Raw genomic sequence first — 27,988 nt, forward strand, 5'->3', positions numbered from 1 at the left:
ATTTTGGGAAGTGTGTATAAATATGCCTGCTTTGTAAGGAAATGTCTGTTTTTCTAGATTCACTGTAGCTTTTACTGGCTCATTTCATTTTAGTAATTCATATTTTGGTATTACTATTACCTAGGGAAATAATCCCTAAGATTTTTTTTTTTCCTGTCCCAAAGGGCTTTAACAGGAAACAGTTCTTTGAGACTACTTTATATATAGTAAGAAAATTAGTATGTATCAAATAACAGGAAATTTTTAATAAGCAAATCCACTAGGAATGGGCTTGGAAGAAGAAGAAGTATGATTGACTTATGTCAGCTGTGTGTTACTCTGAACTGCTTTTTGGAATAAATGTTTACCTAGTCTGTTTTAAAATTTTGGCCAGGCTGTATGGCTTGTGGGATCTTGGTTCCCTGACCAGGAATTGAACCTGAGCCCTCGGCAGTGAAAGTGCCGTGTCCTAACCACTGGACCGCCAGAGCAGTCCCTTTGCTAAGTCACTTCAGTCATGTCTAACTCTGTGCAACCCCATGGACTGTAGCCCTCCAGGTTTCTCTGTCGTGGGGATTCTTCAGGCAGGAACACTGGAGTAGCTTGCCGTGCCCTACTCCATCCATTTTAAAAGATAGACTGTAGTAGGGAATCTTCTGTAATAATGTTCCCTTTTAGTGGTTGTGATCTTTGGATAAACAGGGAATTAGATTCAGAGTTGCTTCACAAAGGGCAATCAGTTGTTGTTACTTGTGATTATTTAGATTATTTAAATGTAGGTAGGTCTGATATTATCAGTAAGTATCTGTTTAATTACCTTATACTGTTAAGTGGGTAAACTGAAAATGTTCATCCTTTCTAAGGCTTAATTTTGTATATTCCCACTTGATAAAGTTCTTGTACTTCACCTTAGACTCTTCTAGACTTTTTGTTAAATAGAGATTTGGAGTCTTCTCAAATATGAAAATGGTTTTTATTTCTTCTAGAGATGATGTTCTGCAGAGTCTGACTATAGTCCACAACTGTCTCATTGGCTCAGGAAACCTCCTACCTCCATTGAAAGGAGAGCCGGTTACTAACTTGTAAGTAAAGATAACTATTTTATATATTTTGCTGTTTTGCCATTTGGCATATATTTTAAGACTTAGTCACATAATGAGTCACTGGTTCTGTTATTGGTCTGTTTCTGTATAACTTTAACCTTTTTGTCATTGTTAGGCTAAAAATAACTGAGGCATAGTTTAGGTCTATAAACTTTAGGGCTTTATTCAGATTTTGCATATGGTACTAGGATCAAATAACTTGCAGTGATAATCAGTTGTAAAATATCAACTTATAGCTATTAAGTCTGTTAGGTTACTGAGTTAATTGAGATAAATTCTTTTTAAAAAGAAAGAAAAGCACTTTTTTTTTGGTCTATCACTGGTAAGGATTTTGTAGCAAAAAACCTGGGGTAGTTTTTTTTTTAATAAAAATTTGTTCTCTATTTTTCATTGATGTTAAACCTTTGAGACCCACAAAGTTGCTTTTATTAATTTAAGTGCTTTTCAGAGTATTATTATTTTGAATGAATGCCTTGATTTAGTCCATTGTCAGTACTACCATTTAAGTTGAAAAAATTAAAATGAAATCAGCAATATCCGACTTATAGGTCACTCACCAAGTATGTAGATGCTAGTCTCAGCATCCCGGCTTAGATCATTTTCTCTGAACTCCAGTATCTCATTGCTGAGAAAGTTACTGAAAATCACACAAAAATAAGGAAGGAACCCTTGCTCTCTCAGAAGAACACAAGGGGAGAATTATTTGTTGATTTTGCAACAAGAATCTTCAAGGAGTGGTTTTAAAATGGCTTGCTTGTCTTTCCATTTCCTAAATAATTAGTCATTTGGAGTCATACTTTTTTCATAATTCCCACTTATTTCACTTATCTAAAAACTGTTTCTAGGCACTGAACTTTTTAGATGACTCATTAGATTTAAGAGGGAGAAGTAGGGTCATTTAAGGTAAGGAAATCAATTTTAAGTTTGTCTAGAAATTTATTGAATTCTTTTAAAGAACTTTTGTTTTTCATCAAGCTTTATAGTTTGATATAAGAGAACTTTACCAAAATTCATTTTTTCAAGAGATTTTAAACACTGTTTTAAAGTGAGAGACCTACAGAAATGGTTTTGATTTTCCTGATGCTCTTTAACAGTATATAATATAGTGAGAACATAACTTAAGGCTAAGGCGTACCAAAAAGCTGCTTCACACATCAATTGATTATATCAGTAAACTTAACTCTGCTTAAACATGTTGAGAAGTGTGGTCCTTTAATTCAATAGTTTGTCAAAGAACAAAGGCATGTATCTTTTGTGTATGTAATTAGAAGACTTTTTAGTATTGAATGATGGTTAGGATGCATTGCTGAAGGTCAGCTCAAGAGGCTTAGAGGTTTCCGTTGAAGTTCATATCAGCATAGAGCCAACTGCTCTGTTAGTGAACTGAAGCAAAGTCTTTATCCTCTCCGAATAATGTGCGTCAGGACAAACGTTCCATATATTTGGTTATTACAAAGCTAGTTAGATTTGTATATAATGAAATACATTTTCAATAAGGAAAACAGTCCCTAATTATAAAAACTTTATTTAAAGACCCCCTTTACTATACGTTATAAGCTATAAAATTGACATGAATATCCCTTTAAGGTTTTTTTTCCAGGTTTTAATTTAGATTTAGAAGTGTGGTGTTTAGGGACTTCCCAGATGATCCAGGGGTTAAGAATCTGCCTTCCAGTTAAGGGGATGTGGGATCCATCCCTGGCTGGGGAACTGAGATCCCGCATTGCCATGGGGCTGCAGAACCCATGTTTCTTACCTAGAGAGCCTTCACGCCGCACCCAAGAGCTCATGTTCCACAACTAAGACCCAGCACAGCCATGAATAAGTAAATAAATATTTGTTCAACGGGTTGTGTTTTAGAATTTTCACTTAGAGTAAAAATTTAACATAATAAAATGTAACGAAGTAATACAAAATTATGTTAATATAAATATATATTTATATATTTTAATGTTTTGATTATAAATATAAAATGTTTTCTTGTATATTTAATAGCACATAGTAATGAAACAAAATATAAAACAAGGAAAAATTCAATCGCTTTAATCCTTGAACGATACACATATTTAGGGTTCTTTGTAGTTACATACACCTACTCAGGGTCATGATTATACAAAGGACAGTTAAAGATGAATGAGCATTTCTTTGCCTTTGAATTGTAAGAAAAGAGAGTTTGTAAAGTCTTCCCTGGGCTTGAATTAGTTTGTAACAGAAATTTCTTTTTTTTTAAACCAACTGCTAACTGGGATCACCTTCGTCTGAAATTTTAATTTATTTTGGCAATGTGTGAGTTTTTACATTGACTTTATATAACATTTCACCTTTTTTTGCAGATAGTAAGATAGTTTTCACCAAAGTATAATAAAACAAAGTTGGCCTTTTAAATTTCTAAAATGCTTATCCTAATACAGTCAATTATTAAAATCTCTTCAGTGTAAATTGATTTGAAAGAACTAATCAGATAATGTCAGTTGATGGTGCCATTGTTGTGTGATATTAAATCATACTGCCTAGTGTGAAGAAAGAAGATCTGCAACATAATTCTTGGAGATGATCAGTAGCAGGTCAATTGGAAACTAGGAGACGAAAAGAACTCTTTATTTTGGACATGAGTTACTCCAAAGGAGATAGAATAAAATGTACCTAGTTGGGGAGAAAAGGAAACACGTAACGGTGACCAGTGTTTTAGTGTGATGCCTAAGATGTCTGAGGAAGTCACTCCTGTTAATATCAAGAGTGACTGTGGTAATTGGCTGTGGTATTGTAGGACATTATGCATTTTCTGAAATACCAGACCAGTGTTTGGAAGCACCTAGCAGCTCAGTTCTTTTCTAAAAAATTAACCTTACATTTTTTCTTACGTAAATCTGAGTTAGGTAAAATATTCTAGCTGCTTTAATTATTTTTGTCAGATCACTTATTATTCAGTTTGTCTTGCACATATATTAGTAGTATTAGTCTTCTGGCAAATTGCAGCAATAAAAAACCACAAGTTTAGTTTAGTTCTGAATTTTCCTGTAAGGAAATCTTAGTTCCTGATAGAGTATATGGGATGGTCTCAAAATCCCATTGTTGAGGAAAATAGCTACCACATGTGAAAAACAATTTTCTGTGCTATGTAATTATAGAGACTGAAAAAAAAAATAAAAAGCTTAGATGAGATGAGTTGATTGTCCTAAGTATTAATTACATACCTAATGGTATCTACATTGTACTTTTTGGCCTTTCGCCTTATAAGGTTACTGAGTATCTTGTACATACTATAAATTTTACTGTTTCAAAGGATGGATGAAATAAGGGCCTTTGAGGGTAATTAAGAGTAAATTATTTTAGTTCAGTTTGAAATTTTAACAGTTTTGTTAGATACCAAGGTTACTGAATTAATCTTAAAATGTGACCTCTCTATTTTGCTCTTGGAACCTTTAGTTAATGATTTCATAGAAATACCTGTGATATAATTTATACTCATAGTTCTGCCTTTAAAGGTGTGGAAATTGGATTATGTCTTTTCAGGGTCATATAGGAATTTTGGACACTTGCCTTTAATCCTCAAATCGTCATTAATTTCTCCTTTTGCAGTCCATTCTTTAGAATCTTTTAGGTCTAACCAGCTATCGCAGGATGCAAAAACTAACATCTATAAAAACAGGGTTACTCAAGGTAGAGGAGTCGTCATTTTTCATCGCAAATATTTCTTCTTTACTTCGTGCCCCCTTTCCTTTGATAGATCTGTTAAGTCATTCTTAGTTAAATCATTCTTAGGATCTCAGCTTTTACTAACTTTTCACTGGAAAAAAAAAATTCATACTTAAGGTCTAAGAGTTGAGACCATTTCATGAATATGTGAAAGGATGTGTTGTTATGCGCTGAGGGGCAGGGCTAGCTAACCTCTCTTGGCACCTCCAGGAAACCACCCAGCTCTGCTGGGGGAGCTGCACACAGAAAAGGAAAGAGTTACTACTCCACGGTGAGTAACCCTGTTTTCTCCTTATTTCACCTTCTGACTGTTTTCATTGATTTTTAAAAATTTGTGTGTCAGACATGGAAGTAGTCCTTAGGCTCCAAGTTCATTGTAAACCCAGCGGTATGTAAGAGCCTCTTTACTTGGCAGACGTTTGTTCGCATGGTAGAAAGAGCCAGCCTTTCATTTGCGTTTATAGCATTGCCAGTGCCCAGGACTGAGCAGGGTAACAGAACCCAGAAATAGGCCAGTTGTCTGTTGTGAAACACTTGTTACCTTGAGGGGGAACAAATGCTCTCTTGGTGGCTTGCTTTTATACCTTTTATGTTTGTTTTCATTTGGGAGGGGAGGGATTTGGGGAAGGGTAGGCTGTTCTTCCACCTACAGACAGGAAGAATTATTGTTTGCAGTTGTTCTGTGACAGTTCAGCTAGCTTTCATTTGCTTATTTGATTTGTATTGTATATTTTGTTTTTACGTTATTGGTCATTTCTTCTTTTCTCACCATCCTTTCTTTCCCACCAGTGATTATTTTCATAGTTCTACTCTAATCAGATCTAAAGATTGTCATCCTGTGGTACAAATAACATAGTTGTAGAAAACTTTGTTTTTTAAGTGGTGCAAATATTAAACACATTTTGTTATAAATTAGGTGGCTTGGTGGTACTGTGTAGTTGCTGTGAACCTGATTTAACTTGATTATTATTGTATAGTTAATATTATTTATAATATGCTGTGTTGAAATTATTTGTCAGAATTTTATTTTTATATTACTGTTTGTAAAAATGAACCAATGAATGAGTAGAATGAATTTCACTTGAGGTGGGGGAGTCATGGTATTTGATTTAAATTATATGTATTGTTACTATAGTATTTAATCAGAATGCAGATCTCTAATTATTGATGGCACTTTAAGTCTACTTGGCAAAGATTATGTACATAACTAAAAGTTGCAAGAGCAGTTTTAAGTATGGGAGAGTATAGCCCAGCACACACAGACTTAAATTGTAGTAGCCACAAAGAGATACGAGTCTTATTTGAGTAATGGAGAGAGGTTTCTTTTAGAAAATTCTTCTTTTAAAGAAAGATCAGAACTATTTAATATAAATATTTGGACTCAGAAACATTCAGTGTAAAAGGTGTCAATACAATCAGTTTAATTAATTTGTTAGATAAGAGATAAATTAAAGCTGAATCTTAGATAAATAAGCATAAAAGAAACTTGAGATGAATTAAAGACAAATAAAGCTGAAATGTGTCTAAACAGATGCCTTCTATGCACTTGAGATGTGTAAGATGTGTTTTAATTCAGGTTTTAAAAGTGAAAACTGAAGCCTTTTTAATTTAAATAAGCTACTTAAATATTTTTAAATCCCATACAGGTTGATATGTTTTTAAATAATTGTGTAGTAAATGATAGTATTTTTTAAATTTTCTGATAGGGAAACAGTTCAGAGTGACATGTGGATTTTTACAATTAGCATCGGGACCCTTAGATGAGACTTGTTTTTAAATGTGGTTACAGTGTAATTGGTGGTAGTAGAGTCAGAAAGGCATATTAAAAAAACGTTTCAGATTCCTAACTGATAGCCTTTTGTTTGCTTGTGTGTTTGATACAGTACAAAAATTTTCAGGATAGTTTATTATAGAGATTGCTTTTTAAAAACTCATTTGTTAAGAGTAATTTTGTGACAATAATTAGAATGCACTCTTGATTCAGTATTATGTGGTGCTAGGCACGGGTTGGGCAAGGTACAGTTGTATTACGTTTGTTAGCAGCAAGGAGACCTGTGTTCCCCTGTGATAGCTTGTGACAAGCGCTTCCCCTGCTCTGTGGGGGTGGGGGTTAACAGTTTTACGCCTAATGCTTGAGCACAGCCTTTTCTCTTTCTTGGTGAAATCTAATTTCGGTAAAGATGTTGAACTCCCCTTGAAGTTCACTGTGAAAGAATCTGATCTTATTTTTTACTGACCTAGACCCTGTATGCATATATATTTTTCAATCATACACATTTTTACAGAATGTTCAAGTTTGCACGCTGTTGCCAAAAGTTGAAACTTTATGGAGTGAAAACAAGATTTTAAGAACAATTTGAACTTGAAATTTTCTGAAGAAATTCTCTGAAAAGCAAATTAACATTTTATGTTAAGAAATACTACCATTCTTTGTTTATATTCTGTAGACTTGGTTTTGAAACTTGAGACAGTACTGTTGCCGTCCTAGGCACTACATCATGGCAAGGACCATAGTTAAATAATTGGGTTTTAGTAATCTTAATGTTATTACCCATTTAGATAAATCCCAGAATCCTAGCAACCAATTATTAGGATAGAGATAACTTAGTTCAACTTAAAAAATAAATACAGTATTGGCAGGGGGTGTTGATTTAAAAATAGTGTTTTTCTTCTTTACAAGTAGTAGTTCATGAATTACGAGCAATAATTATAAAACCTCTATGTATTACTATAAAGCCATATATAGAATATGCTTATCTCATGTTTCCTTGGAAATTTGCTCCTTTCTTCCTTTTCTTAGAAAGTGTTAAAATCTTTGTTTATAAGAAGTCATTGAATTGAATCTCATATTTTGAAATAAAATGTTTTTAATTAAAGAAAGCTTATATTTCAGATATAAAAATTCATATTCCCCAGTAGAATCTGTCCTTATGTACCTAAAATGTGACTTTGAATGTAGTATTTTTACATCTGAACATCTTCAGAAGTAGTGGTATTTTATTGCAGATGTTAGGAGAGATCACTTTAGCTGTTTGTAAGAGAAAGTAATGATTATCTAAAGAAGCTTGTCTGCTATATATTTTACAGTAAAATTTGATGGTGATTTTTTTGGTGTTTATTTTAACCATTATTATAACATTGAAAGTTTACTTTTCCTTGTATAAATGTTTATCATCAGTCTTAAGCTTTTACACTTGTATATTGAATATCAGTGTTATGTTCATTTGGGCATTGAATCCCCCCCCAAAGTCATTACATTTAATTAACATTTTTTTGAAGATGAATAATATTGTACTTATTGAAACAGACCGTTAGTCTTCAGAAGGCTAGAGTAAAGAATTAAAGTGTTGAAGATGAGAAATCTGTGTTAAAGATGATCATCTAAACATTCTAGCAGTGACATTTTTCCCTTTAAACCTCCTTTTTGGTGTTGTTAATAAATACAGGCATTCTTGTCTTTATACAGGGTACCAAGTATGGTGTCCTTGGAAGAGACAAAGTTATATACTGGACTTGAATATGGTATGTGAATCCTAATCTGAGTAAATCTGTGTGGATTATTTTCATCAGTTACTCTCCAAGGGTTAAGATGGAATAATTCTGTAGTTACAAATTTTCTAGTCTCTTTTATATGTAAAATGAATATTAATTACATAATATTATCTTTGCTTTCTCTGGAGAAAGTGGAGAATTATTATATAAAGAATAGCCATTAAAGGATAGATGCTTTCTGTGTGCAAAGGGAGACTTCCATATGTTGTAATGCTCATTTATAGAATTGTTATTTTTTACTTGAGCCAAACCGTTATATATTTGATTTATGCAAAACATTTTACATTAATTTAATGTTCTGAATCTAACATTAATTAATTTAGCACCCTTCCTTATTGCTGGATTAACATTGGAGTTCGTTGCATATATTAATTAATTAGATGTAAGTTTTGTTTGTCTGATTTGGGTCACCACAACTAATTAAAGAATCTTATGCATTTTTGGTCCATAGTTAGTGACTAGAGCCTTTGAAATATTGGCAAAGACCGTTCTGTCTCCCTCCTCCTTGCCTGCCTAATAATAAAGGTTTATAAGCACGTTCTTGTAACTGCAGGTTTTAAAAGATGCTGTGTATCATGCCAAGCCACTAACCAACTATGATAAAGACAGATCCATTTTTTAAAAAAATTTTTATTGGAGGTGTAGTTGCAATTAATTTACAGTGTTGTATTAATTTGAAGTGTACAGCAAAGTAAATCTGTTACACATATGTGTCTACTTTTTTTAGATTCTTTTCCATATACAGACCCATTTGTTTTCTTCCTGGATATATTATCTCTTCTTGACATAACTGTTAATGTAAACTTCGAAGCTCTGGGCTGCATTCAGTGTGTGTAAAATGCCTTTTCTCATTTTTTAAAAATAGATCTATCCAGAGAGAACTACCGAGAAACAATTGCTAGGGTCATAAGGAAACTTCTTAGTAAGTACATACATGTATTTAACTAATTTCTTTCTGCTAAGTATTTAGAAATTTTATAGCATATGTGCTTTTACTTAAGGATTTAAAAATTATAAATAGAATATCAGGCAGTGGGTTTTTTTTTCCCCATTCTTTTCTAGTATATCAGGAGTCCTATGGTAATTTAAAATATTTTAACAAAAATTCTTTTCCTCCTATTATAGACCACATACTTAATAATTCAGAAGATGATACCAAGTCCTTGTTTCTTATCATAAAGGTACAATTGTTATTTACACAGTTGCATGGTTATTAATATGACCAGATTTGATGTGACAACTCATAAATATAAAATTTGAAATTCTTTGGCACAGATTATTGGAGACCTTTTGCAGTTCCAAGGATCTCACAAGCATGAATTTGACTCTCGTTGGAAAAGTTTTAACCTAGTAAAGAAATCAATGGAAAATCGGGTCAGTATTTTCACCTACAACTCAGAATTTATTTTAAAGGTGTATAATATTGACAGAACCACCTAATTTAGCTTTGTTCAGCATACAGAGGAAGTTTCCCTGTAAGTAAAAATAGTAGATTTTCAAATGCTATATCCTGGTATAATCAAAAGGATCCTGGAAATAAATATACTTTACTGAAACCTCTTCTGTCAATTTCTGTGCTAGTCTCTGAACTCTCAATGGCAATTTGGAGTATGTTAACTTAGCAACTGCATTCTCGCTATCATAGAAGAACCTAAAGGGATGAAAAGTAGGAATTGCCCATAGGCATGAATTTAAAGCATTGTGTTTTATTTCATCTTAATTTGTTCTTCAGGAGAGGTCAATGTAAGATATCCTGGGAGCATGGAAGAAAGAATAACTTAAATCAGCCATTTGATGATCATAGCACTGTTCTTCATTGGGAGAGTGTTTTTGGAAATTGAGAGTTCATTGCTTAGGCATGGGGTGCTACATATTTTAAACAAAGAGATTGACATGGGAAAAAGCAGGGAGGTGTACCAACATGGCATGCCTTAGGGAACAGTAGTTGTAGGTAAGAGTGGCAGGAGGTAAACTAGGTCAGTTCTAGTTTTGTTCCAAGAATGTGCTTCAGTTTTACATTCAGCAGTGGGGAAGTCATCAAAAGTTCTTAAGTAGATCTGATGTGAATATTGAAAGGATCAATATTCAATTCGGTGGATTTTAAAAAGCTCTGCCACTGCTGTAAGAATAAGCAGTAGGTAAACTAGCCTGGAAGTCAAGAGGCTTTAGTAATAGTTCAGATGGGAAAGCATAGCCTGTGCTAGGGTGGAGGTAAGGGGTTTTAAAAATGAAAGAATTGGCAGGGGCTTGATAGCCAATGAGATAAAGGTGTAAAAGGGGAATCTGGGTTCCAGACTTCTTCCTTTAGTGACTGGGTAGAAGTTTGGGGGTAGGGGAAAACTTAAAAGATAATTTTTACAAACGTAAAAGATGTTATATTCTGTAGTAAACATACACAGTTACCCAGAAAGGCTATTTATAAATGTAGTAGAGTCAGTAATTTTTCTTAGTGGGCTGGTGTTGTATTTATAGTATTAGTATTGTATTTGGCTGAATAAAGACCAGCTGCATTGCTCTCCCACACATGGATTTGTTAATATATCATCAGAAAAAAATGGGTGTGGGATGAGCTATTTAAAGGAAATATTCCTACAATTAGCCATAAAATTAACTGAAATAATATATTTTTAAATATGTCTCATGATTTTTAGAATACGTGAAACACCTCCACTACCCACAAGCCCTTCCTGTACCTTCTTTGAGCTAATTTTTTGTTAAGGGATTCAGAGGACCCCATTGTTGAGGCATTCATGGAAGATGTTGAAGTGTTTGCTACTCTGTTTTTCAGCTCCATGGGAAAAAACAACATATCAGAGCACTATTGATTGACAGAGTAATGTTGCAGCATGAGGTAAATAGCTTTTTAAAATCAAGATACCTTTTGCGGGGAGGGGCATGCCTTGCATGCGGCTGGTGAGCCCTCAGTTCACCAGCTAGGGATTCAACCTGAGCCACAACAGTGAAAACCTAAAATCCTAACCACTAGGCCACCAAGGAACTCGCCACCATGATGACATTTTTAAAATGACAGTTTTTCATATACATGTTTAATTATTGGTGTTATGTCATAATTAAACGAACTTTTACTAAAAACTTTGAGATTTGATTTACACTGGTCTCTTTGTAGCTGCGAACACTAACTGTTGAAGGTTGTGAATACAAAAAGATACATCAAGATATGATTAGAGATCTTCTTCGTTTATCTACAAGTTCATACAGTCAGGTAAGGCTAGTCCAAACACTCTGGGTGTGTCCCCCTCTTACCCAGTTTGTAACACTCAATCTAAAGTATCCCCCTTTTGAGGAAGGGATAGTTAGGGAGTTTAGGAATGTCATGTGCACTTTGCTGTATTTAAAGTGGGTAACCAACAAGGACCTGCTGTAAAACACGTGGAACTCTGCTCAGTGTTACATGGCAGAATGGATGGGAGGGAAGTTTGGGGAGGAATGGGTACATGTCCATGTATGGCTGAGTGCCTTCGCTGTCTACCTGAAACAACACTGTTAATCAGCTATACTCTGGTACAGAATAAAAAGTTTTTTTAAAAAATTAAGTATCCCCATTTTAACAAGGGAATTTAAATAATTTATTAGCATCAAAAGTTTATGTTTTAAGTTACAAATATATTAAATTAGTTTTGCTTCTCTTTTTAAAATAACATTTATTTTTGCTGTTTATAATTGCTTCTCAAAATTTTTTTTTTTTGGATAATTTTTTTTTTTTAGATAATGCTAGTGTAGCTAGTGTAATGTTGATACCACTTAAATCATATTATGAATACCAGCCTATGAAAGCCATATAATTCTGTGGCATTATGCTCGAGTTTAGGAAGCTGATACCGTGTGAATTGTGGGGTGCATCCTTTTAGGTAGCATAGGACCAAAAATTTATAAGAGATTTATATACAGCCAATGAGTCTGTAAATTAGGAAACCAGTCTAACCCAGAGATTTTGCCTGAAGTATTATTTTTAAAAGTTTGAAAAATGTACAGTATATTGCTTTTTACTATAATGAGCTGTTGTTCATTACTGTTTAGCTAGTTCATGAGTTATGAATTTATACTGAATCTTTTGTTTGGGTTCAAAATATGTGGCCTATACCTAAGGTTTGCATTAAAAAGTTTAAGTTGTTTTGTGTTTTGGAAAGTCTTTGATTTTCCTCATGTAGACACAAAAGACAGTCTGACTCTTCTGGTTAAGAATAACTCAGAATAAAAAGTTTAATAGTCTGCTGATTATGTTACTGAACAATTGCATATCGGTTCCATTCAGTCTCTCTTTTACCAAAAATGATTGAACGAGTGTAACTTAAACTTTGGATGTAGTTGGTGGCAGTTTGCTTTCCTTCTGATAGAGAGATTATTATTTACTCATTTTTGTTATGTGCTTTGGTATATCTTTTCTGTTACTACTATAGCATGTAAATTACTACTGCTTTGTTTTAATCATTCATGTGGAATTTTTTTTGTAGTTTTTCTACCATTTAATAAATGTCTGTTCATAACTCTTTCTTTAGGTCAGAAATAAGGCCCAGCAAACATTTTTTGCTGCCTTGGGAGCATATAATTTCTGTTGCAGAGATATCATTCCCTTGGTTTTGGGGTTTTTACGACCTGATAGACAAGATGTCACTCAACAGCAGTTCAAGGTACAGCGTTTTTGTTTTTACTACAGTATTTTTCAACTGTGGAGAAAAGTTGAAAGAATTTCACAGTAATGGAATTGCTGACCCCCAAGGCGGGTTATCTAATTCAAGAGGGTTGTAGACAGTCTAACTCGTTGGGTGATACGTTGTTGAAAGCAGTTTAAATGGACAAAATCAGACAGGTCAAGTAAGATTAAAATTGGAAACTGTCTGTGAAGTCAGTAAAGTCGAAGTTACAGTGACCTTATAAGAACGATAAAGAGGATTAGAGTCCAAGGTGGTTAAGAAGCCAGATTGGAATTGTGAATGTTCAGGAAATAAAATGACTTGATCCTGATAGCTCTTTTTTATTAAAAAGCATGCATACTTAGTCGCTCAGTCATGTCTGACTCTTTGCGACCTTATAGAGTGTAATCCGCTAGGCTCCTCTGTCCATGGGATTTCTCAGGCAGGAAAATTTAGAGTGGGTTGCCATTTCCTCCTCAAGGGAATCTTCCCAACTCAGGGATTGAACCTGCATCTCCAGTATATCCTGCATTGCAGGCAGTCTTTGCTCGCTAAGCCTTTGAGGAAGTCCTCAGTTAAATAGAGTACCTTAAAAAGAGGTATCTACTGTCATCAGAATCATTTTGATGAATTGAACCCCTATTTGTTGTTGTTCAGTTGCTCACTTGTGTCTGACTGTGGCCCCATGGACTGCAGCACAACAGGCTTCCCTGTCTTTCACCATCTCCCGGAGCTTGCTCACACTCATGTCCGTTGAGTCAGTGATGCCATCCAACCATCTTGTCCTCTGTCATCCCCTTCTTCTGTCTTATATCTTTCCCAGCATCAGGGTCTTTTCTAATGAATTGGCTCTACACATCAGGTGGCCAAAGTATTGGAGCTTCAGCTTCAGCATCAGTCCTTCCGATGAATATTTAAGATTGATTTCCTTTAGAATTGACTGCTTTAATCTCCTTGCAGTCCAAGGAACTCAAGCTTCTTCTCCAATGCCACAGTTCAGAAGCATCAATTCTTTGGCACTCAGCCTTCTTTATGGTCTAACTCTCAGATCCATGTATCACTACTGGAAAAACAATAAATTTGACTATACAGACCTTACTAGTATTAATAAAAATTATGCAGTATAAGTAACTGAATTTTTATATAATTAGGGAGATACTTGGAAACCAGATTTAACTACTATTTTTTTAAGTACTCCAGACATTATACCCTAAAATGCAAAGAGTGGCAGATTTCACAGCCTCTATAAATGTAGTAGCAGAGAATTAGAATGGAAGCTAATATCCTTAAAAACAAATCTTTACATTTCTATACTAATAACCATTCCTTGAGCTAACCATCTGTTAAATGACTTAGAGAAAATATCACTGGATTGCACTTAAATGTCAAGTTCAGATCTCTATAAAAGTAACATGTTAAATGTGTGAACCTGTTTTACTAACCAATACCAAGCATTTAAATAATCAATGTTGAGTAGATTTGAAAACAACATGTAGGTTTGTTGGCTACAACTAAACAGTGCCTTAGTTCTCATCTTCATTTTTTCCTGCAGGGTGCCTTGTATTGTCTCCTTGGAAATCACAGTGGTGTATGCTTGGCAAACCTTCATGATTGGGACTGTATTGTACAGACTTGGCCAGCAATTGTTTCTTCTGGGCTTAGCCAAGCAATGTCCCTGGAAAAGCCATCAATAGTGAGGCTGTTTGATGATCTTGCAGAAAAGATTCATCGGCAATATGAAACAATTGGCTTGGACTTCACAGTAAGCAAAATCATTTTTTAAATTCAAACATTAGTGCACACACTGCTTTGTTAAAATGCTATGATTTTTCTTGTCTCTTTTTCAGTAATCATTTTCTTGGCATTTGATTCTTTTTTTTAAGCATTTGTTTTCTCTTTCCTTTTAATGCTTTAGTGATCATTACTGTAAATGGCAGGGTGAAGCAGAAAGTTGAAGCATGGCCAGGAGAGAACTGGGTGATTTTCTACCAAGAGGCCACAAAGTATATTACATTGTTGGCATTTGCCATTATTCCCTGTATGTCTGTGGCCTCATTTTTCTGAAAGTTTGTTTTGTTTTAGGAGGTCAGTTTTACTAGTCAAAGTCACAGAAGATTGACTATGGGGTTCATAATTTATAGTGAAGATTTAAATTGGATGATTTGACAAATGAAAAAGTAAGTATCAGGTTCAGTAGAGCTAAGCTGAGGATGCAGAGCCAGATTGTCATCTAAAAATTTTCAAGTGCTTATTTACACACCCAACAGAATTGGGGGTGGGTAAGAGATGTGAGTACAGTTGAATCCTCCTCTTTTCTGAAGTTATTTTGTTTTACATCTATCCTCAGTTTTAAAAACCACTACTCTAAATGTATACCTTTTCTGCAAAATATCCTCTTACTATTTGTAACTTTCAGATTATACTTTCTTTTTAAAAATTTTTTTTAAAACTTGAGATGTAATTCACATACAAAAATCTTTTTAACATAACAGTTGTGTGCTTATAATCACAATAGTACAACCATCAGTATTCGAATTCTGGAACATTATAATTACTCAAATAAAGAAACCTTATACCCAATAATAGTTGCTTCCCATTTCCCCATATCCCTAGGCCCTGGAAACTGCTGACTTGCTCTTTTTCTCTGTTAATTTGCCTATTATGGACATTACATGTAAATGGAATTATACAATCTGTGGCCGATTATATCTGGCTTCTGTCACTTAGCATGATGTTGTTAAGATTTATCCACGGTATGTCCATACTTCATTTTCTTCATGTCTTTTCTTTTTAATAAGATTCCAAAGTCATGTGTTGGAATAGCAGAATTACTTCAACAATCAAAAAACCCCTCTATCAACCAGACAATGCTTAGCTCAGAAGAAATTAAAGAAGGACTTAAACGCCAACAAGAGAGGAATGTTGATGCCCTGAGGTAATTATTAATGCCTGCTTATCCAGATGTGTAACATTATAGACAATAGGTTTTAAATCTCTCTCAAATAGTGATGCACTATAACTACCTAATGAAATTTGCACATTGATACTGAAGAGATGCCAAAATGTTAAGAGGTAGTTATTGTGAAGATCTGTTTGTCACTTTTAGCTATGGAGATAGAAAAACACCATCTTAAAATAATCACGTCGTGTGTTTTTTCCAACATGAATTGATTTTTCTTTTAGTATACATATTCTACTCATTAAATCTTACATTTAAGTTCGATATATTTATCTCATCATAGCTCTTATAGTAGTAACCTTTTGATCAAATTTATATGAATTTGTTATCATGATATTAGTAAATTGCTTTTAGATTTTTGGAACCAAAGTACTTCAGCAGTAACACTTAAGCAGGAGCTTTCCCAACTTTATTATTTTCTTTGCCTTATAAATGTACTCATTAATTTTTTTCCCAGCATTTCTATATAAATAATAAACTTTATAGGCTACCTCATGTATACCTGGGTGTTGTGTAGGTAGACCACTCCTGATTACCACTCACGGATTTCCTTTTGAATGTCCACCCAGGAACAGTTCAGTTGCTCAGTGTACCTAACACTACTTTTTTTTTCCTCTCTACTTTTTCTCTCTTATTTTCTTTTCGGTGTCACCTGTCTGCTTACTTCACTCTGGCTTGTTTTTTCATCAGACCCTTTATAGTCTGGTAATGAGGACGGTGAATTTGGCAGGAATTTGAATTTATATTACATTTTTGATACTCATCTTAGCATTGTATTAAAATAGTAGCTCACCTGAATTTCTTTTTTTTTTTTTTAAGGAACTATGAAAATTTGGTTAACACTTTGCTAGATGGTGTGGAGCAGAGAAATTTGTAAGTGCAAAAAAAAGTATTTTTTTAATTCCCAATGCTTTTATCTTCAATGTTATAGGGGATTTCTACCCTGAAGACCATGAATGACTGTCAGTGTGTTTTCTGATTTTTTTCCCACTCTCCCCTTTTCAGGCCCTGGAAATTTGAGCATATAGGCATTGGGCTTTTGTCTCTGCTCTTGAGAGATGACAGAGTGTTGCCTCTTCGTGCCATACGTTTTTTTGTTGAGAATCTCAACCATGATGCAATTGTAGTTCGAAAGGTAGATACTTTATTTTAGCTATAATCTTGTGTTTGAGAATTTTTACATGTTGAAGTATATTAATTTGAAGTCTACCTCTCTTGGGTCAGAGATGGTAATAATTCATCCAACAAATACATGAAGAGGTGTTCTCAGGTGCTGTGAATTTAAACACTGGGGATATAGCAGGAAGCATGTTTATAGGTTATTGGAAAGCCTGACTTTGAAAAATTAACCACAGGTATATTATAACATGTTACAGGAAGGAAAAGGTGTCTGAGGGATACAGATTTTTGGTTTTACTTGAAAACTATCTGAGGCAGGTGACCTGGCCTGGCACATTGGGAAAAGATCCCTAGGAAGAAATATCTAGGCTGAGATAGGAAGAATGAGCAGGAATTGGTTTAACAAAGAAAGGATACAGGTTGTTTAGGCAGAGCCTCGCATGGGTGAGGGTTCAACAGTAAGAACTGCAAACGACTCAGCCCAAATCAGTTAGCACTCATGTGACTGCCGTCATATGTCAGTGGGTGAGGTATTTCTCTGCTTTTGAGAGAAAAGGTAGCAACCCTTTGAGAGATGTAAAATGTACCTTACCTGCTTCTTTTCTAGATGGCAATCTCAGCTGTTGCTGGTATTCTTAAGCAGCTAAAAAGAACCCACAAAAAACTGACCGTCAGTCCCTATGAAATCAGTAAGTATTACCAAGATGAATCGTGCTTCTCAGTCAGACTTGGAAAGCTTCTTTGAAATATATAAATTACAGTTCTTGATCCAAATATTTTTCTGTACCAAGTATAGAAGTATAGGAGATTTTTTTTCTTTTTTACTTAAAAAAAGATATTTGTTTGGCTGTGTCAGAGCTTAGTTGTAGCACGCAAGTTCTTTGTTTTAGCATGCTAGATGTTCAGTTGCAGCCTGCAAACTCTCAGTTGTGATATGTAGGATCTAGTTCCCCAACCAGGGATCGAACCCAGATTCCATCCATTGGGAGTACAGAGTCTTAGCCACTGGACACCAGGGATAGCCCCTAGGAAGATTTTAATTCTAAGTATGAAATAATATTATAAAGGGAAAACAATTGACCTAGTAAAAACTAGTGATAACAATATTTATAAAAACAGATGGCTCTTTATGTCTTTATAATATGTAAAATGTGTACCTTTTACACACTCTGGATAAATGTTATCTACTTTTTATTTATCTCACCAGTTTAGCGGTTAGACTAGTTGTTTCCCAAACTGTGTTTCTAAGACTTAAATATCTTTACCGTTAATTCATCAATATATATTTAGGGGCAAAGTTAATTTGATTTTAGAAGGAGAAATATTTTTGGGGGGCTGTACCTTATGCTTAGTTCTGGGATCTTAGTTCTGCGACCAGTTATCGAACCCAGGCAGTGAGCATGCCAAATCCTAACCAAATTTATCATTTGACTATAAATTTTTTTTTTTTAATCTCTGGTAACTCCTGAGATATTCTGACAGCTGCCTTCAGTTTTTCTTCCTACCCCATTTTAGGAGGGGAGTTTAGCTATGCACCAACATCTTTATTTTGGAACAGAGAGAGAGAATGTCAAAGTGTACACATGGTAAAATGTAAAAATTGAAGGCATCTGGTTGAAGAATACATAGGAATTCTTTGAGCTTTGTAATTAATTCAAGCCTAATTGAATTAATCAAACCTAACAAAATTAATTTTTTTAATTTTGGTAAAAGAAATGAAGTATGGATCAAACTTAATTTTTTTTTCCCCCTAAGATAACTATAGCACCATTTAGTAGATGATAAGCCCATTTTTCCTCTTCTGATTTGAAATACTTCTTATGTATGTGGTTTTTTGCTTGAGTGAATTTTCACAGAGTCTTGTTTTGATGATAAAGTCACACTAGCACTATGGATTGGCTGTTGAGAATAATTATTGCATAGATATTTTGAAGTTCATCAAATGTAATTGTCTTTTCCTTAGGTGGATATCCTAAACCCACCCAGATTGTTGCTGGTGATAGGCCTGATAATCACTGGTTGCATTATGATAGCAAAAGCATACCAAGAACTAAAAAAGAATGGGAGTCAAGTTGCTTTGTGGAAAAAACTCACTGGGGATACTACACCTGGCCACAGTAAGTTGCAGCTTGCCAAGCACGTTATTACTGAACAGCTCATCTTCAATAGCACTTGTTTTGTCCTCTGGATTTCTCCGGACGTTCTGAGGCAGTGAAGCATAGGTGCGCTCTCACCACAGATGCACGCTCTCTAGCTTTTTCACCCCTCTTCTTTTCTTTGTTCTTGCGCTCAGTGCTGTGCCTCGTCCTCCTATTTTCTTGTCTTTCTTCTGAAACCCTTAGCCTTCCTTAGTCCGACCGTTACACTTCTAAGGAGTCTGTTAATAGTTGCTCTGAATTATATTCCTGCCTATTGAAAAAATACTACACCTGTCTAAACCAGCCCCAAGAAACACTTCTTTATCTCTTATTTACCCTAGTAATCTATGTCATTAGGATGCGCAACCTGATGGGGTTTTTTTTGTATTTTTTTCAATTAATTTATTTTAATTGGAGGCTAATTACTTTACAGTGTTGTAGTGGTTTTTGCCATACATTGACATGAATCAGCCATGGGTGTACATCTGTTCCCCATCCTGAACCCCCCTCCCACCTCCCTCCCCATCCCATCCCTCAAGGTCATCCCAGTGCACCAGCCCTGAGCACCCTGTCTCATGCATTGAACCTGAACTGGTGATCTGTTTCACATATGAAAATACACATGTTTCAATGCTATTCTCTCAAATCATCCCACCCTCGCTTTCTCCCACAGAGTCCAAAAGACTGTTCAATACATCTGTGTCTCTTTTGCTGTCTTGCATATAGGGTCATTGTTACCATCTTTCTAAATTCCATGTATATGCGTTAGTATACTGTACTGGTGTTTTTCTTTCTGACTTACTTCACTCTGTATAATAGGCTCCAGTTTCATCCACCTCATTGGAACTGATTCAAATGTATTCTTTTTAATGGCTGAGTAATATTCCATTGTGTATATGTACCACAACTTTCTTATCCATTCGTCTGACGGTGGACATCTCATGCTTTTTATCCATGAAGCTCTAATGTTGTTTTCTATCTATGTGTGTTACCAATACAAACTCTTACTGTGTAGGAATATGGTTGTTTATGCTGGTGTAGAAGAGCAGCCTAAGCTTGGCAGAAGCAGGGAGGATTTGACAGAGGTAAGCATCTAATTTCACCATTTGTGAACACTTAACCTGGTTCACATATATCTTGCTTTTGGCTATTGATTTATTAGAACTTGGTTCATGTTTTGCTCCCTGCAGTTTGTGTCCTGCAGTGTAGTACAGTAAGTACTGGAAAATGTACACTCCCTTTCTCCCCCTGCCCCAACCCTCCGCCCTTCTCTCAGAACCAGCTGACACAAGGCTTATGTCTCTAAGTCACTCTCAAGTTAAACTGCCTAATTAGCAGTCACTTAGATACTGACTTTTAGTTTTTTATTGCATATAAACAGTGGATAATTAGTAAATAGTTATTTGTAGATTTAGGTTGGAACCTCAGTCTTCATAGAACTTCTTTATCATTTTGAAGAATTTTAAGTTTATGTCTTCCTCAGTACATTTATGCTGTAGCTTCTGTTTCCTAATTCTGAACAAAGTTTACTTTTAACTTATGGTAGTTTATAAATATGGAAATAATTTTGAATAAATTTTAATCCCTGAATGTTCTCTTTTTTTTTTTCAATTTTATAGGCAGAACAGATTATATTTGATCATTTTTCTGATCCTAAATTTGTCGAACAGTTAATTACCTTTCTATCTTTAGAAGACAGAAAAGGAAAAGATAAATTTAATCCTCGTCGTTTTTGCCTCTTTAAGGTAACTGTGTTATTTATATACCCTTTTCATGAAGCTTAGTGATTATCAGTTTGTAGGTTTGTGAGTTTGAAAGTATTTGATCAAAGTTTGAGTTTAGTCATCTATTATCTTTATTAGAATTACTTTGGAAGTAATGCCTTTCATATTCATCTTGGCTTAAGGATTAGGACTTAAAAAACCAGGCTTTTTAGTGTTTATCTCTAGTATTTATAATTAGCAGTAGAGGTAAAACACCAAAACCTACAAGACTGTGTGCATTTCATGTTTGTTGGATTTTTCTTGAGGTGTGTGTGATATTTGTAAGATCAGAAATATAATTATTAAGTTTTATTTCATTGATTATATTTTAATGTGATGTGGCAAATGACAAGTGGTTTTACCATAATTTATAGACATTGTTAAAGCAGTTAAGTTCTAAGGTGAGAACATGGATTATTTTAAGCACAGTAGTAATATAGTAAACAAAAATGAGCATGTTATAATGGAGATGTAGTCATTTGAGTACTGAACAACTTTTTCTTTATTTGCATAGGGTATATTCAGAAATTTTGATGATGCCTTCCTGCCAGTTCTGAAGCCCCATTTAGAACGTTTGGTTGCAGATTCACATGAGAGCACCCAGCGATGTGTTGCAGAAATTATAGCTGGCTTAATCAGAGGCTCTAAGCATTGGACATTTGAAAAGGTGATGTAATTTGTAGAGCACACTTCTTCTTAAAGCTGCATTGTCCATTTGTGTAGCAGTTCCCAACGCATTGGGTATTAACACCTGGATCAGTCCCCTCACCCTCCTCTGCCCCTCTGCCCCTGTCCAAGTGCCACCTTGGGGCCAGCAGTCTTCCAGAGGGACCGAGGCAGCAGGTGGTCGGACGGGTGTCTGACGGGAGTGGTGATGGGAACAGCAGTGGGGCGGCCAGTGGTCCTGTGTGCTTAGCTCATCTCCATGAGGTCAGCCTGTGGTGCCCGTGCGCTCCAAAATGGACAGCAGATTATGTGTTTATCAAAACATTTTCACTGCTGCACCGAGGAGACACGGGTCTTTAAAAACAAAAAAATGATATTAGCACCTAAAAGATGAAATGTTTGACTCCATATTGCTTTTCTTCCCTGATAGCTCAGTTAGTAAGGAATCTGCCTGCAATGTGGGAGACCTGGGTTCGATCACTGGGTTGGGAAGATCCCCTGGAGAAGGGAACGGCTACTCACTGCAGTATTCTGGCCTGGAGAATTCCATGGACTGTATAGTCCAAGTGGTCACAAAGAGTCAGACACGACTGAGCAACTTTCACTTTTGACTCTTTATTGCTTTAGAGTATAGGTCACAAAGTCGTGTTCTGTAGGTGGCATTGAATATCTTTTAAAATTTGAATTATCTTCCCTCCAGGTATGTCATGCAAAAAGAACTTTAGTTTTTCTTGAAAAGTAGGAAGCTCCTGGAATCCTGGTCCCATGTTGCTGCACGGGTCTGTGCATGAGCTTCTCCCTTCATGAGGCACTCTCCAGCTTCTCCTTAAATTTTTTCTCTTAGCCTCTGTGCTACTTTACTCATTTGGTCTTGTAGATAGTTTTGAATCTGACAGCCTTGTTTTGAGTATCCCTGTTTTGAATTTTAAGATTAAGTTTTACATATCCACCTCAAGTTTAGTTTCTTTCTTGGCAAAATGCACTAGACTGAAAATAACCTGGCAAAATGTCCAGAATGCCTGAAAACATTCATACTTAATTACATGTAGGAGGTTTATGAACACTTTTTAATATATTAATATATTATTTTATACATATTCAAATCATGTATTAAATAAAAGAATGTTAGTTTGTAATATTGCCATTTTCCTGTTTGCATATAATGAAACAGTTTTATGTAAACATGTTAATACGTAGCCTTGTCATCCTTTCTCTGTCATTTTTGAGTTACCTCAATCCCAGAATACAGCCCCTTTCCTTTTTACTTGTTTAGAATATAGCTTGTTTTTCTTTTTTTTTCAGTGTCTAATGCTAAACTGGAAATTTTATCCCAAACCATCTCTTCCCATTTGTCTTAACATAAGTCCTTTTGACTAAAGTAGGGTCCATGGACCTGTACCTTGGGCATCACTTGGGAGTTCATTAGAAAAGTAGGATCTCAAGACCCATCTTGATCTAATGAATCAGAATCTGCATTTTGTCAAGGAGATTTGTGCTCTCACTAAACTATGAGAAGCAGTTCAGTGTTCAGACCCATATATTCACTGCCTGTGTAACTGGAACACATTTTTAAATGCTGTTTATAGTAACTCAAAACTTGGAATATAAAGATAATACTTTCAGGTAATACTAAATTGTATTGAAATGTCATTGGTTCCTGTATTAGGAATCAATCCTGTGACCATAAGCATGGGAAATACAGAGATGGTTAAGGTTTTGTTTCAGCTCAATGTACTGTGTTATTCAGACATTTGAATAGAGAACTTCTCAATAGTAGGAGAGATTTTGTAAGGAACCATATAAGTTGTCTCCTCTGGTTTGTTTTTTTTTTTGCGAGGCGGGTGGGAGTAGGGGGGAGGAAATTGCCGTATTACCTGGCCATGTTTTCATGTATCATGATACCTTCTTCGATTCTTTGGGTCTTTTAAGAAATAAAGGAAAGATCAGTTTGTATATTTGTATGTGTGGGTTTGCAGGAACAGATAGTTGAAGGAACATGTTCTGAGTATCATTAACTTTTATATTTTATTTGAGCAGGTGGAGAAGCTTTGGGAACTTCTTTGTCCTCTGCTTCGAACAGCATTGTCCAACATTACAGTAGAAACTTACAACGACTGGGGAACTTGTATAGCAACATCCTGTGTAAGTTTTCCTCTTCATTTTTGTGTCTCACTAATGATTTATTCAAACTCTTTCATACCCTATCTCAAAATGTGTTTTTACACATTTTATCTCATATCTCTTGATCCTGAAATTTTGTCCTCTTACATAACTGGAGAGATGGTTCTGTTTAGCCTTTTAAACAAGCCTAGAGTGATAACTCTTAAGTGATAATTATACCTTTTCTGCCATGGTAATTGCATTTTTAAATTAAATGACTAGCCAAATCATATACCTAGAAATGTCACTTATATATATATATAGTAGAAGCTGGTGATACGGGGTTATAGGTATCACCTAAACGTGCAGAGCAGTTACACTTTGATTTAAAACAGTCTGATTAGCTGACAGTTTTCTCACTGTTGCTTTTCTTGACGTCAGCTACGTTTGGATTTGACTCACCCGTAAGTTTTAATTTGATTTTTTTCCTCGAGACTTAGGTTTGTTTATATTTCTAAAGTAAGGATGTCTGATTTATTTGCAAAATTATGTGGCAGTTAATTTGCAGTTAATTATATAGCAATTAATTTGCAGAATTTAATTGCTACTTTATGTTTTCAACACAGGAAAGCAGAGATCCCCGGAAACTTCATTGGCTTTTTGAACTGCTGTTGGAATCACCACTGAGTGGTGAAGGAGGATCCTTTGTAGATGCATGGTAAATAAGAAGCTGAGGAGGTTAACAAAAGATAACATCTTTGTTCTTGATGTAGAATGGAAGTGAAGTTCTACACCTCTAATGGCTACATATCGTAACCCCGTTCTTCTGGGAGATGACCATAGTCCATTTACATACAACCTATGATGCTAAGTAGAATTATTTCTTACTTGAGAACAAGTAGGAGAGATGAAGGCAACCTGAGCAGTTCAAACATAAAGTAGGTCCAGCCTACTCTACTGTTAACATCTTTTCTTATCAGGACTGCTCTTTTGTACCATTATGATATTACTAACTTCCTTATCACATGATCTAATTTTTTACTCTTTCCTATTAGGAAAGAAGATAGTAATCCTTTTAAGGAAAAATATACTTGGGCATAAGGAGCTGTAAAACAAATTACTGAACAAGAGAAGGAAATCTAGATAATCCTGTTAATAAGAAAAATAATTTATTATTAATATTAATTAGTAAGGAAACTTCTAATGCTTAGTGATTAACTCAATGAGTATTCTAAAGTCATCATTTCTTTTGGCTGTATAGTAGTAGAGATGAAATGGGATACAGAGAAAATGATGTAGAAAAAAATAATAAAATCTTCCTAAAGATGTTGTTGTAAACTGTCAGCTTGACAATGAAACAATTTTAGGTAGAATACAGACTGTCAACATGTAAAGGCAGAACTTCCCTTATGTTCCAGTGTTAAGACCCTGCCCTTCCACTGAAGGGGCATGGGTTTGACCCCTGGCTGGGGAACTAAAATCCCACATGCCACAGAGTTGGGGAGCGGGGGACAGGTAAAGGTCGAGAGGAGCACTAACCCAGCTCTCATTTGTTTTGATTTTTAGTCGACTCTATGTCCTCCAAGGCGGCCTTGCCCAGCAAGAGTGGAGAGTGCCTGAGTTATTGCATAGACTACTGAAGTACTTGGAGCCTAAACTCACCCAGGTTTACAAAAATGTCAGGGAAAGAATAGGGAGGTGGGTATTATTTTCCCTGTGGTATGGTATACCTCTTGAGTTCTTTTTATTAAATTTTGGTGTCTAATAATACATACTGTTTATGTTACTGTTGAGTTTTGTGATGTACTTTTCTTCAGATTTTGTTTTATATTGTGCTGTGGGACCTTAGATGAGATAGGCTCTGAATGGAAGGAGACCACAGTTCGATTCCTGGGTTGGAAAGATCCCCTGGAGAAGGAATGGCAATCCACTTCAGTATTCTTGCTTGGAGAATTCCATTGGACAGAGGAGCCTGCGGGCTACAGTCCATGGGGTCCCAAAGAGTCTGACTTGACTGAGCAGCTCACTTACACTTTCTGAATGTAAAATAGGATGGTATTGTGCTCACAAGCAAGTGGGGAGTGGTTGCCACACTGCAGTTTTTGATACCTCAGAGTTGTAGGCACAGGCGCAAGCCCCTCTCCAGGAAATGTCCTGGGCAGATTTACTTTGGTTGGGTCACACTTTTGAACCTTAATTTTATCTGTAATGTGGGATCTAGTCTTACCATATGTATTTTATTTTACAGTGTGCTGACCTATATATTCATGATAGATGTTTCTTTGCCAAACACTGCACCAACAGCATCACCTCGTGTCCCTGAGTTTACTGCTCGAATTCTAGAGAAGTTGAAACCCCTCATGGATGTAGATGAAGAAATTCAGAACCATGTTATGGAAGAAAATGGAATTGGTGAAGAAGATGAACGAACCCAGGGCATTAAACTCTTAAAAACTAGTGAGTGGCTCAAATTAGTAGAAGCTCCCTTTAAAAACAGATATTATCCTATTGACTTTTTTCTCTTTTTTTTAATTATTATGGTAAAATGTACATAATATAAAATTTACAGTTGAGTGGCATCAAATACTTTACATTATTGTACAGCCATCACTTTCACCCATCTTTGTACTCTTTTCATCTTGCAAAACTGAAACTCTGTACCCATTAAACAATAGCTCCTCATTCTCCCCTCCCTCAGCCTCTGACAACCTTCATTCTACTTTCTGTCTCTATAATATGCCTATTCTGGGTATAAAATTATAAAATATTTGTCCTTCTATGTCTGACTTTTTTCACTTTGTGTAATGTTTTCCGTGTTTATCTATTCATAGACACTTAGGTTGTTTATGCCTTTTGGCTATTGTGAATAGTATTTCTATGAATGTTAATATAAAGTTACATTTGAGTCTCTGCTTTCAGGTCTTTTGGCTATTGAAAGCAGAATTGCTATACCATAGGGTGATTCTATGTTTAATTTTTTGAGGAGCCGCCAAGGTATTTTTCCACAGTGGCCTCACCATTTTATATTCCAACTAGCAGTGCAGAAAGATTTCAACTTTTCCATATTTTGGCCAACACTTGTTTTATATTTTTATGACAATAGCTCTCCTAGTAGGTGTGAAGAAGGTATCTTGTTTTGATTTGCATTTCCCTCATTTTTCATTTTTGTTTCTTTTCATTTCCATTTTTGTTTCTTCTTTGGAGAAATGTCAGGTTCTTTGCACAGTTTTGTATTAGGTGGTTTTGTTGTTTTTGAGTTGTAGTTCTTTACTATGAGTGTAAACAACTAATTTCATTATCATTTTTGCTTTGTTAGGATGTTTGAAGGCTGGTTTTAATTTGTACTTCGTGTGGTTGTTTGTAGACCATCAATAGTTAGCTGATTGATTCTTTTGAAAGTAGTTTCAGTTCCCTGGATTGGTTGATAACTTTTGTTAAGGATCCTGTCACACTGCTGATCAAATCAGTGAAGTAACACAGATGATCTCCTTCTTTACATTGAAGAGCTCTCAGAGTGGTTGTCTAGCACTAGTATCATAGAATTATTCTACCTTATGTAGTCTCTAACTCAGTAGTGAAGACTGACTCTTTGTTTTTATTTCCATAAGTTTTGAAATGGCTGATGGCAAGTGCAGGAAGATCATTCTCTACAGCAGTCGCAGAACAACTTCAACTTCTGCCTTTGTTCTTTAAGGTAAGTTTATGTCTGAATTTAAAGCTGTATCCCCTTTTGACCTTCAAAAGGAATTATTATCAGATGATTGATTACGTTTTCAGGCTGTATGATTTATGTACATCTCTAAAAAAAATCATTAAATCATTACAGGGAAGTCATTAGGTGATCAGTTCAGTTCAGTTGCTCAATTGTGTCCGAATCTTTGCGACCCCATGAACCGCAGCACTCCAGGCCTTCCTGTCCATCACCAATTCCTGGAGTCCTCCCAAACCCATGTCCATTGAGTTGGTGAAGCCATCTAACCATCTCATCCTCTGTCATCCCTTTCTCCTCCTGCCCTCAATCTTTCCCAGTATCAGGGTCTTTTCCAGTGAGTGAGCTCCTCGCATCAGGTGGCCAAAGTATTGGAGTTTCTGCTTCAACATCAGTCCTTCCAAAGAACACCCAGGACTGATCTCATTTAGGATGGACTGGTTGGATCTCTTTGCAGTCCAAGAGACTCTCAAGAGTCTTCTCCAACATTACAGTTCAAAAGCATCAATTCTTCAGCACTCAGCTTTCTTTATAATCCAACTTTCACATCCA

General features: G+C 35.4%; 1 protein-coding gene and 1 non-coding gene across 2 annotated transcripts in view; one reads left to right on the forward strand and one right to left on the reverse strand.

Annotated features, from left to right (window-relative positions):
- PSME4 (proteasome activator subunit 4) overlaps window positions 1-27,988 on the forward strand; it is a 92,169-nt gene that overhangs the window by 50,823 nt on the left and 13,358 nt on the right. The window contains exons 20-41 of the mRNA XM_043918016.1: window positions 966-1,061; window positions 8,245-8,300; window positions 9,196-9,252; window positions 9,456-9,511; window positions 9,606-9,704; window positions 11,119-11,181; window positions 11,458-11,553; window positions 12,848-12,979; window positions 14,535-14,744; window positions 15,781-15,917; window positions 16,761-16,814; window positions 16,947-17,076; window positions 17,668-17,749; window positions 19,024-19,177; window positions 20,214-20,283; window positions 20,818-20,943; window positions 21,476-21,628; window positions 23,665-23,769; window positions 24,354-24,445; window positions 25,294-25,425; window positions 25,976-26,184; window positions 27,336-27,421. Of these exons, the coding sequence (XP_043773951.1) occupies window positions 966-1,061; window positions 8,245-8,300; window positions 9,196-9,252; window positions 9,456-9,511; window positions 9,606-9,704; window positions 11,119-11,181; window positions 11,458-11,553; window positions 12,848-12,979; window positions 14,535-14,744; window positions 15,781-15,917; window positions 16,761-16,814; window positions 16,947-17,076; window positions 17,668-17,749; window positions 19,024-19,177; window positions 20,214-20,283; window positions 20,818-20,943; window positions 21,476-21,628; window positions 23,665-23,769; window positions 24,354-24,445; window positions 25,294-25,425; window positions 25,976-26,184; window positions 27,336-27,421 (2,395 nt within the window). The remainder of the gene's footprint in view (window positions 1-965; window positions 1,062-8,244; window positions 8,301-9,195; window positions 9,253-9,455; window positions 9,512-9,605; window positions 9,705-11,118; window positions 11,182-11,457; window positions 11,554-12,847; window positions 12,980-14,534; window positions 14,745-15,780; window positions 15,918-16,760; window positions 16,815-16,946; window positions 17,077-17,667; window positions 17,750-19,023; window positions 19,178-20,213; window positions 20,284-20,817; window positions 20,944-21,475; window positions 21,629-23,664; window positions 23,770-24,353; window positions 24,446-25,293; window positions 25,426-25,975; window positions 26,185-27,335; window positions 27,422-27,988) is intronic.
- TRNAE-UUC lies at window positions 398-470 on the reverse strand. The gene has a single exon. It is a non-coding gene; the product is annotated as a tRNA-Glu (tRNA).

The sequence above is a fragment of the Cervus elaphus genome, chromosome 11, assembly GCF_910594005.1.
Source record: "Cervus elaphus chromosome 11, mCerEla1.1, whole genome shotgun sequence".
NCBI classification, from domain to species: domain Eukaryota; kingdom Metazoa; phylum Chordata; class Mammalia; order Artiodactyla; family Cervidae; genus Cervus; species Cervus elaphus.